General features: G+C 46.0%; 1 protein-coding gene across 1 annotated transcript in view; it reads left to right on the top strand.

Moving 5' to 3' along the window:
- The window catches only part of LOC140341834 (lamin-A-like), a gene marked incomplete at its 3' end in the record, with an annotated part of 21,371 nt that extends 13,874 nt beyond the window's left edge, over nt 1–7,497 (top strand). The window contains 8 exon segments of the mRNA XM_072427727.1: nt 2,666–2,822; nt 3,467–3,649; nt 3,651–3,776; nt 3,859–4,079; nt 5,127–5,343; nt 6,117–6,224; nt 6,708–6,827; nt 7,402–7,497. Of these exon segments, the coding sequence (XP_072283828.1) occupies nt 2,666–2,822; nt 3,467–3,649; nt 3,651–3,776; nt 3,859–4,079; nt 5,127–5,343; nt 6,117–6,224; nt 6,708–6,827; nt 7,402–7,497 (1,228 nt within the window).
- Between the last annotated feature and the right edge of the window lie 3,561 nt (nt 7,498–11,058).

The raw sequence follows: 11,058 nt of genomic DNA, 5'->3' as shown, positions 1-11,058 counted from the left end.
AGTCACCATTAGGAGAATGCATGGTTATATATACATTGTGATTTCAGTACAGTATTGGGCTCTGCAGGGATCTTTGCCCCCGATTGGCGTTGTAAATATTTGTATAAACCTGGCAGCTACGATAGAGCCACCCCAGGCTGTTGCCTTCGTAACAGAAACACAAACTGTCCCCCTCCCATCTCCCTCTTCCCGGACTATTTCCATTTTGGTCGCAGGCTGTAGTGATGACTCATGGGATGCCGGGCCTGCGACGGATAAAACTGCATCTGAAGTATTGGTGAACGCCCCCAGGGCCGCATTTAACCCCGCCGAGTCCCTGCCCTGCATCTATAAACAACACGGACCTTCCTCTAAAAAATGCCCATCGCCTGGCTATCTCAGGGAGGTGTTGTGGCATCAAAATTCTGTATTTTTACATTTTTCAAAAACTGAGCGAGATTTTCAATTCGCATTTATCGTTCATCTCAAAAAATATTTTGTGCTTGCAGCCGTGCCGGTTCCCTGCAGCTTCCTGTTCATTGCGCAGGCCGTGCGTGCTAATCTAATTGTGTGGCCTGTAATTAGATCTCCCATGGGAACAGACGGGGTAGAGGAGGAGCTCCGCCAGCAAACGAATCCGCCATCAATCCAGGCGGCTCCAGTGCAAAATAAAGCGATTTTTGGGGGAGCACTTGGGTGGCTGCGCCTGGCACATTGGTAGCTCCTCGGCCCCAGCCGGAAGGAAATGTCGCCTGAACAGAGTACAGAATTGGCAGATATTTTCAGGAGAAGAATGGAGATGAGTCAGACATCAGACGTGGCACTCGAGCGTATTTCACATCCCAGCCCTTCCTGGCGGGAGCTGTGATATCCCAGCCTTGTGCCAATGCTCACACCCAGTCCCCGATCGCCATACACATGATTATTCCTAGGCAATGTACACGTGTGTCGTGTCTGAATACAAAAATCTTATACTATGGTCACCCCTACCTACGTAAGAGTAGTTTGATGGTGCAAGGCTCCATCCTGTAGGGGGCGCTCAAAACTGGCTTTAAGCCAGGTATTAAATTGTGTTGCAACATATGCAGTTTATATTTGCATGTGTATATCTATTCATATTTTATGTGTGTGCCTGCCCGTCCACCTGTCTGCACCATATAGCTACCTGCCACCTACACCTACCTGGCCATTACACCTCTATGAGCTTGATGGACTGCCCGTTCCAAATCCATGGGCAATAATATGGTGTTATCACCTCCCCTTCCCCTCAATGGTCATTATATTGCAGTTCCAGACCCTCCCTCATTATTATGGAGTCCAAAGCTCCCAAGGCCAATAATATGATTATACCCTCCATGGCACTAATATAGAGTTATATAACCCCCATGGCCAGTACATGGAAGTATTTCATCCCTTCAATGACTATCAATATGGAGGTCAATCCCCCATGGCCGTTAATATGGAAATCCATCCCCTTCATGGCCAATGATGTGGAGTTCCAACCCATCCAAGGTCTTGAATATGGAGTTCAATCCCCTCATGGCCATTTTTATGGAGGTCTATTTACCCCATTTATATTGCATTCCATCCCTTCGTGGCCATTATTATGGAGTTCCATTCACCCCGTGCCTATTTATATTGAGTTCCATCTCTTTGAAGCCATTATTGTTGAGTTCATCCACCCCTGGACAACAATATGGAATGCTTTTCACCCATGGACATTTTTTAGAGTTCTTTCTGCCCCACAGCCATTAATATGATATTCCTTCCTTCAAGAGGCCATAAATATCCATCCCTCCATGGCCATTGTTTTGGAAATCCATCCCTACCAATGATGACCACCCATGGACATTTATATGGAGTTCTGTCTCTCCACAGACATTATTATGGCATTCCTTTCAACCATGGCCACCCCTCCCCCCCAATGGACATTAACATTTTGGAGGTGGTGACAACCACCCAACGGGAGAATCACTTCCTGTTGTGTCTTTGAGGCATAAAGTGCAGGGATTATATCCCAATGGGGGTGACCATTCCCGGCCCCGGAATGACCTCCACGTCAAGCACTCATGAATATAGACATCAAAGGGCCCCTATACAGAGAACTCCATTTACCTACTTCCTTTTAAATAAACAGAAATTGAAAAGAATAGGAAATAACTTTATTATGCAGCTCAGGCCAGATGGTGTCACCACTCGGAACCCAGCACCATTCTGGGCTATATTTTTTAAAAATGGGCCCCTAACACCCAGAGGGCCAGTTTGCACCAATAGTATGTCTGCTTCCCCGATCCAGCAGTCATTCGGGCAGACCAGGACCCTTAGGGTCCCTCCTTAAGGTTCCCTTATTGATCCATTTGCTGGGCCTGGCAGCCTTCTGCGCCTTCCTCTGTGTCTTCCCATAATTAAATGTAGCAGGGTCCCAAAAATCACATAAAGGCCCCGGGATGTGTGAATGGTGTGGTGGTGCCAATGGGGAGGCTGGCACTTCTCTTGTAATATTTTATAAATGTGGAATCTGGGATTGCAAGCCAAAATATTCAATAAAAGCCACGGTTTGTATATATTATAAACAAGATCAGCTCAGTGGGCTCAGGGTTCCGGCACCATACAGTGATTATACTTTACCATTCTTCTCACTGAATACCTTGACCCGATTTTGGTAAGAATTCCTTCTGTTTTCTAGGAACAAGAAGAAGGAAGCAGACCTACTGACGGCTCAGGCTCGCCTGAAGGATTTGGAGGCGCTCCTAAACTCTAAGGATGCCGCACTTTCCACGGCTCTGGGCGAGAAACGTAACCTGGAAACTGAACTGCGGGACCTGAAAGGCCAGCTTGCCAAGGTCAGTAAATGGGTAATGAGGTGTATAGGTTGAGGTAGCACTCCAACTGTTTAGCAGCAGCCTAATAGCTTATAGTGGAGGTGGGAGATGCACCTGTTATGGCCCCTGAAATGGGGTGTTAGGTAAAGACCCATGATTAATAATTGAAGAAAAACAACATAAAGCTGAACATATAAAGCTAACCACACATGATACGAGCTCCTCTAAGCTCCATTGGGAAAACCTTCGACATATTTTATTGTTCATATTGCAGGAAGGGGGGAGTACAACACCCATTACAGTCCCTAAAATGGATCACTTGAAGGAACCTTGCACAACCCAATAGAAGGAAAAGGTCACAACGCTGAACATCCAAAGCTAACCATTTCCTTCTAGCCTCACCTCCTTACAGGGAGGGGGAAGTGCCGCACCCCTTACAGTCCCTAAAATGGCGCAATACTTGAAAGGGCCATTGCAAGACCACCTCATCAGCCTCCAGTCAGAAAGGAGGACACATGTAATAGAAGTCCCTTACCAACATTGGACCACACATGGCCATCTTTCAGCTACCTTAAACGTCGACACATTTAGGGCTGCCAAAAAATAATGCTGGTGGCTTTTTGTAATGATAAATATTTATACAAGACATTTTGGTTTTCCCACAGCTGGAAGGAAGCCTCGTTGATGCAAAGAAGCAGCTTCAGGATGAGATGCTTCGTCGCGTCGATGCCGAGAATCGTAACCAGACCCTGAGGGAGGAGCTGGAGTTCCAGAAGAACATTCTGTTCCGTCAGTTCCAATCACCGGCTTGGTGCCCTATAAATGATCGCTCATATTTTTTGCTTTTAGCTGGAGAATGCCAAGCTGTCGGCGGAAAGGAATAGCACCATGGTGGGCGAGGCCCACGAGGAGCTCCAGCAGAGCCGCATCCGTATAGACAGCCTGAGTGCCCAGCTGAGCCAGCTTCAGAAGCAGGTGAGACCAATGGCCGATGGGCTCTTTAATCTCCTGAATTTTTTATCTGCCACAACCTGACATTTACTCTTCTCTGCTTCAGCTGGCGGCTAAGGAGGCCAAACTGCGTGACCTGGAGGATGCCCTGAGCCGTGAGAGAGACTCCAACCGCCGGGCGCTGGCAGACAAGGACCGCGAGATGGCCGAGATGAGGGCCCGCATGCAGCAGCAGCTGGATGAGTACCAGGAGCTGCTGGACATCAAGCTGGCTTTGGACATGGAGATCCGCGCTTACCGCACCCTGCTGGAGGGAGAGGAGGAGAGGTAAGTGAATGATGCCCCCTGGTGGACGGAGATGGTAGTGGATCATAAGACACATCATAGGCAACACATTTATTAAATGGCATTTGCTACACCCCTCCCCCCTCCTTGACATGTGCACCTAACAAGCAACATTTTGCATGAACGCCATCAACAGCACCCCATTTTATTATTATTATTACACAGTATTTATATAGCGCCATCATATTACGCAGCGCTGTACATACTCACATCACTAACTGTCCCTCAAAGGGGCTCACAATCTAATGTCCCTACTATGGTCATATATCATTTATACAGTCTCAGGTCAATTTTGGGAGTAAGCCAAATGACCTCACTGCATGTTTTTGGGATGTACCGGAGTACCCGGAGGAAACCCACACAGACAAAGGGAGAACCTGCAAACTCCATGCAGATAGTTTCCTGGCCGAGGTTCGAACCATGGACCTAGCGCTGCAAAGGCCAGAGTCTGAGCCACTGTGCTGTCCACAGGGTATATATTACCCTTTCACTGGTAACCTTTTTGTTTTTTGCCCCCCTTTGTCCAGTTTGCCCTCTACTCTCTTTGCACCTCATTGTATGTGTCTGTCCAGCCTAATACAGGAGTCATGACTTCCACGGTCTGCTAATATGCCCCCTAGTGGCTGGGAGGAAGCTTTCCATGCACTACATACCTGCCTGGGAACTATGATCAAGCCCTTTAAATCCCAGGACAAAAATGTCAAAGTCTGTACCTCCCTCCCTCCCTTCGGAACTACCTCTGCAGAAAAGGGTTGCAGGTCTTGTCCCTTTTAAACCCCCTTCTGCTGAAGCCCCCAAGGCAGCCTCCTCATTGGCCTACCCCTTGGCCTCAATCCACCAGTCAAGCAGTTAGATCTTTTTTTGCAATATTGTAATTTTCAGTGTCCTTTGACCCCTGAGAACTGGCTATGCCCCAATTACTAATCCCTTATACTGCCACTAGTGAGGATACCACAGGAGCCTGTATGGGTATAAGTGGCCTTGATAGATAAGTACATTCAAAGCTGACTGTGTGTCTCTCTCCTGCAGACTCCGACTCTCACCTAGCCCCAGCGGGCAGAAGAGGACGGCCAGGACCGGGCATTCATCAGCCCACGTTGCCACCTCCTCCAAAAAGCGTAAACTGGAGGGGGCAGAGTCACGGACCACCAGTTACACCCAGCATGCCAGGACCAGCGGAAAGGTCGCCGTAGAGGAAGTCGACCTGGAGGGGAAGTTTGTCCGACTGAAGAACAAGTCCAACGAGGTGAGACTAAAGAGTCATACGAAAATGTTCGGTTAGACAATTATTGGAAGATATCCCCAACTGACGCGTTTCGCTTAATCTCAGTCTAAAGCTACGTACGCATGTCCAATGGTTCTCACCCGATAATCGGCTCAGGGCCAATATCAGACGGGAATCTGGCGTGTGTACAGCGCCTAATGTCCATCACCTGAACGACTGTCCTGGCAGATCCACGGACAACGAACGATCATAATGGCAGCGAAGGGGTGGAGCGCGCAGCAGCGTGCCGCTCCCTCGTTCCCCCCCCCTCCATAGAGCAGAACGGTGCTGTATGTACAGAGCTCGTTCATGCATCGTGCAGTCTTTGGAAAGAATCATGAAGATCCTTTCCAATGACAATAATTGCACATGTGTATGCAGCTTTAGTCATAGCCAATAGTTTCTCTCACCCTCCTCCCCTAAATACCCCCTAAAATTGTGGGGAATTTATTATGGAATGTATTTAAAGGTGACCAGCTAAGTAGACTAAAAATGTTTATGACCAAGGCCAAAACGCATCAGCTAACCATACCTTAGCATAATATGAGCCAATAAAAATCTTTTATACGTAGCATGTGCCAATATTGGGGTCTGGCAGCCAATTCCGTGGGGACAAAAGTGCTCCCCTTTCTGATGCCAGCCAACACCGGGCATATAATATATATAATAAATGTATTAAAGGACCGGAGATTTGTTCTCTGGTCTGCTCAATGAAATGTGATTTTGACAACCCGTCATTCCATTTTATCCTCCAGGATCAGTCGCTGGGGAACTGGCAGATCAAACGCCAGATTGGAGAGGATAAGCCGATTATTTACCGCTTCCCCCCCAGAGTGGTGCTGAAGGCCGGACAGACCCTGACGGTGAGTCCCCAATAGCTGCTGCTGATATATTGTATATAGTTGGACTTTGGGCGTCCCCTTGTGTTTAATAGGAGGAACTGCATCGGTGAAATGACATTTGCTTCTCTCGGTTGGCTTTATGGAACGGCTGCTCATGATGATTGATGTTTTATTGTTCTGCATATTGCATGCTTTGTGCTTTTTTGTTTCATTCACTAAAAAATAATCATTGCTTAAAAAATCCTCCCTTAGTAAGATACATTTATTCTTTGATTTTTTGGTCCTGGTTGGCGAGCTGGGTGTAATTTTTCGTTTCTGCCCCTTCACACGCAGAAAAAAATTAAAAAAAGAAATAAAAGTTTTGTAGAATTTTAATTTCTCAATTTCTTGGTCTTGCATGGAGTCCCTGTTTGCTGGGTCATGTGACTTGCGGTGTGCAGAATGCCGCCCGTGCAGCGTTTTGCAGTATTGTACTCTGGTGACCGAGTCTCTCTCCCTCCGCAGGTCTGGGCAGCCGGTGCCGGAGTCGCCCACAACCCCCCCTCTGAATTTGTCATGAAGTCCCATAATTCCTGGGGCACCGGAGACAACATCCGCACCGCCCTACTTACCTCCAGCAATGAGGTGAGTGCTGGGGCGCTAATAATGGGGGGGGACAGAATGCAAAATTGTTACACTCTACAGGGTACTGGATGGGGCAGCAGACAGGAGAAGGGCAATTAGACAGAATGCGGTAGGAATGGTTTAGTATCTTGAACTTATAGGCAGTATATTGGGGGTAGTAGTAGTAAGGAGGGACAGGCAGTCAGGGTAAGATGTGTAGTGTAAGGAGGGATGAGGGGAATATTAGGCAGACTGGGGGTAATAATAATATATATTGGGGGTAGTAGTAGGTTTGGTTGTGTACTAGGGGGAGGGATGGGGTGAGTAGTAGTTGGACAGTTTTAGTAGTATGGGTCATGATTGGGGTGGAAGAGACAGAAAAAGCTGGAAGATTATGGTGGGGGGTCATAGAGCAGACAGGATGGAGGTGTAATGACTGGGGTATGGGTACTGGGGGTGGGGTGTAAGCGACAAGATACGGGGTGTAATGAAGGGAATAGGATGAGGGTGGGGTAAATATTTTTAGAGAAGTCACAATTTTTGACCCCACCGGAGATGTCACACACATAAAACCCTTTTTTCTCTCCCCCGACAGGAAGTGGCGATGCGCAAACTTGTGCGCGCTGTAGTGAACGATGATGAGGATGACGATGATGAGGAAGAGGATGAACATCACCACCATCACCATCATGTAAGTCCAAGGGGAGGTTTACCATGTAGGGGGTTCAGACTGTAAGTATATTCCTGGGGATGTAGAGGGGGGATGGGGACACGTTTGGCCCCCATGGAGGACTGGCACCAATCCCACAAGCTGCATGGGTGCCCATTGTACAGAGGATAGCTGCCTATAGTTTAGGGGGGGTCTCTGTCTGTTCAGAGTTGGGGTTCAGGGTACAGCTGAAGATTTGTGTGGGTTTGAGTATATATTGGAGTTTCATCCCACCCCCAATCCCGGGTCCATGCGATACCCCTCCATCTTAATGTAACATTACAGTAATGATTCCCACTGACGATTATAAATAAAGTTTATTGAAAATGCTTTGCGATGGGTAAAGTTGGACCTGTCAGGGGGAAATCTCCTCAATTCTGCATTTTATCTGATGAAGTTTTTCTCTTTCAGGTCGCCCCCCAGAACTGTTCCATCATGTAACCTTACATCCAGTGACACTTCCCAACTTCCCAAGTTTAATCCTGTGGGATCTATTTTTGTTTTGTTTTTTTTTTTACTTTTTCTACAAAAAAAATATTTTTATCAAGGAAAAAAAAGAAAATGCATTTTTTATTTTCTGTGAAAGCAGCTTGTTGTGTCTGAAACCAAAGGTAAAATATATATATCAGGTAGGCTCCGCCCCCATAGCTTCAGGACGCCCTGGCAAAGCTCCTTCAGTAGGTTATGCCCCCCCGGCCCATGTGTGATGGTGAGCATGAGACCACAATGCCAAATATAAAACAAAATGGCGGCTGACGCCACCAAAGGTTACAATACAACCAAAGCTACACCTCTCACCAGAGGTCCGTGTTTACAAACCCCGAAAGACACTACTCCGCATTACTTGAAAATTTAAATAAAGGGAGCTCAGTGCCTACAACCGCGGCGATTTGCATAAATTCGTTGATAAACTTTTTTTTTTTCTGAATCGCCGTATCTCAATGCAAAGTAATTTAATTGAGACGATTGCACTCTACCAAAATCATTGGTACAATATTCTTTGGGATAAAGTTCTAGTATTGATCAGGGCGCAGGTCACATGACCTCCCACGCCCCACACGTCTGTGCTAACACTAGGTTGCCAAAGCTGCAACTTCCTGTTCGCGGGGGAGGGGCCACTGCCTTTGGATTCATTGGCTCATACAATATAACCGAGGGCCACCTGAGCACGGCCCTCAATGCCATGTTGCTTGTGCCTAAATGCTGGTCGGTAACTTCATAATCCATCGCCCAGCAAACTCTTCTTCATCTATATATATTGTATCTTCTATGGCTTGGCATTCTGCAACGCTCGGAAAATGCTGCTTGTTTATATATATATTGAAATAATTTTGGAAAAAATTATTAAAAAAAGAAAACATTGTAAAATGCCAGGAAAAGGCAGCCACAAAATTTGGTAAAGGAATCAATCAAAATGTAAAATTTTACCCAAATTTTGGCACCAATTTAGTGATGTGTTGGAGTGAATGTGGAAAGTGATGTTCGGGTGTTTTTAGGGAATAATGGGCATTAAATGTCCCCAGAAGCTCCATTGGCCTGGGCATGTTCCTGTGCTAAAATATTGTTGGGCACAGGAAAAAAAAAATACAAAAATATGACTTTAAATGCACTCCGGAAAAAAAAAAGATTAAAATTTTTGTTTATTTATGTGATTGATCAGCTCAACGAGCTGCAGCCCAAAAAACTACCGCAATATCGCCTTTCACAAGGATTCCAATACAATTTGCTAGGATGGTGGAACTTTGGGAAAATCTCCCAAATTTCAGCCAATAAATGAGCTGCAATGGGATGTAACTGTTTTCCGGCATCTTGATAGGAGCAGTTAGGGGTGTGGTGCATCGGTCCATTAGCAGGGATCTCTATAAATCTGAACTCTCTGACGGTGAAATTGATCATTTTCTGTAAATTTACTTTTACCAAAAACATTCATCTTCTCTTTGGTTAAACTGCAAAGAGAAAAGTTGCCAATATCGCCCCCTAGTGGCAGCGTCGCTGGAGAACGCTCCTGGACCACCATGATATTGTTGTCCTGTATTCGATCCGGTTATTATTTAGGGAATTCCTTTACTGGCATTTTATGATGTTCAAAAAAAAAATCTAATTGCACAATTATTCAAAGTCTAATATTCTATTAAACTTTTTGCTGTTATAAGCTAAAGCCCCACCCCCACCCCAGATCCTTCCTAAGATTAGAAAGCACCGTTTTCCTGATGCGAAATGCGTTGGACCTACAAAAAAAAATATATATATATAAGTCTATATATAAAGAATATAGAAATTATTACAATGTAATCACAGATTGTATAACGGGATGGTATAAAGTCATTGACTTTTCGTTTTTTTCCCCTGCTGGAGGGGAAAGTTGGAGATTTGGAAGGTGGGTTGGTTACTGAAGGCGATTATGGTTTGAGCTCTATTTGTATGTTGTGTTCAGGAAATCGCACTGACGGTTTTATCCGGCAGCCCATTCGCACAATGAAAAGTCGCATTTTTTTATGAAGCTTTTGTAGAGGACGCGGCGAAACGCGGCGGATGATCCCCAATGTTTTTGGTTGCAGGAGGTTTTGCCCAAGTGCCTTCGGACAGCCCTGGAGTCAGGTTCTTAGCGTCGCACATAAAGAAATTCAGGGTACAAAACGGCCCCCTTTTCAATGATCTTTAAGTGCCTTATAAGGGGGCCCTCGCCCAATTTAGCCCCACCCAATCCAACTCCCGGTCCCGCCCCTCTCCTGAAAAGATTGTATATTTTTTTTCTCATTGCTTTTGCTTTCTTTATAATAATTCATAATATTGTCTGTGCTGTCAGCTTTTCAATAAAGACCAATGAACCCAAATCAAGAGTCTGCCTCATCCTTGTCTGCTTTACCTTCGTCCTCCTCATCCTTGTCCTCCTCATCTTTGTCTGCCTCATCCTTGTCCTCCTCATCCTTGTTCTCCTCGTCTGCTTTATTATTAATATTATTATTATTAATAAACAGGATTTATATAGCTCCAACATATTACGCAGCGCTGTACAATAAATAGGGGTTGCAAATGACAGACAGATACAGACTGATACAGGAGGAGGAGAGGACCCTGCCCCGAAGAGCTTACAATCTACTAGATAGGTGGGGGAATTTACACACAATAGCTTTACCTTTGTCCTCCTCATCCTTGTCTGTCCAAACCTTGGATGCCTCATCTTTGTTTTCTTTATTCCTTTTCACCCAATCCTGACCTTTGTCCTCCTCATCCCTTTCTGCTCATCCTTGTCTTCCTTGTATACTTTATTCTTGTCCTCCGCACCCCTGTTCACTTCATCTTCTTCCATCCCACCCTTTTCTTCCTCATTCTTCCCTGCCTTGTCCTCCTTATCATTGTCTTCCTGATCCGTGTCTGCCTGATCCGTGTCTGCCTGATCCGTGTCTGCCTGATCCGTGTCTGCCTGATCCGTGTCTTCCCGATCCCATGTCTTCCTGATCCCTGTCTTCCAGCAGTGATGCCATGTGATAGGGACAGACGTGTGTATGAAGTCTATGGAGTCACACAGGGGGCAGCACTGAG

This window comes from Pyxicephalus adspersus, chromosome 12 (assembly GCF_032062135.1).
Source record: "Pyxicephalus adspersus chromosome 12, UCB_Pads_2.0, whole genome shotgun sequence".
Lineage (NCBI taxonomy): Eukaryota > Metazoa > Chordata > Amphibia > Anura > Pyxicephalidae > Pyxicephalus > Pyxicephalus adspersus.
The sequence above is the reverse complement of the archived record's forward strand: the minus strand, read 5'-3'. Positions and strand labels throughout refer to the sequence as shown.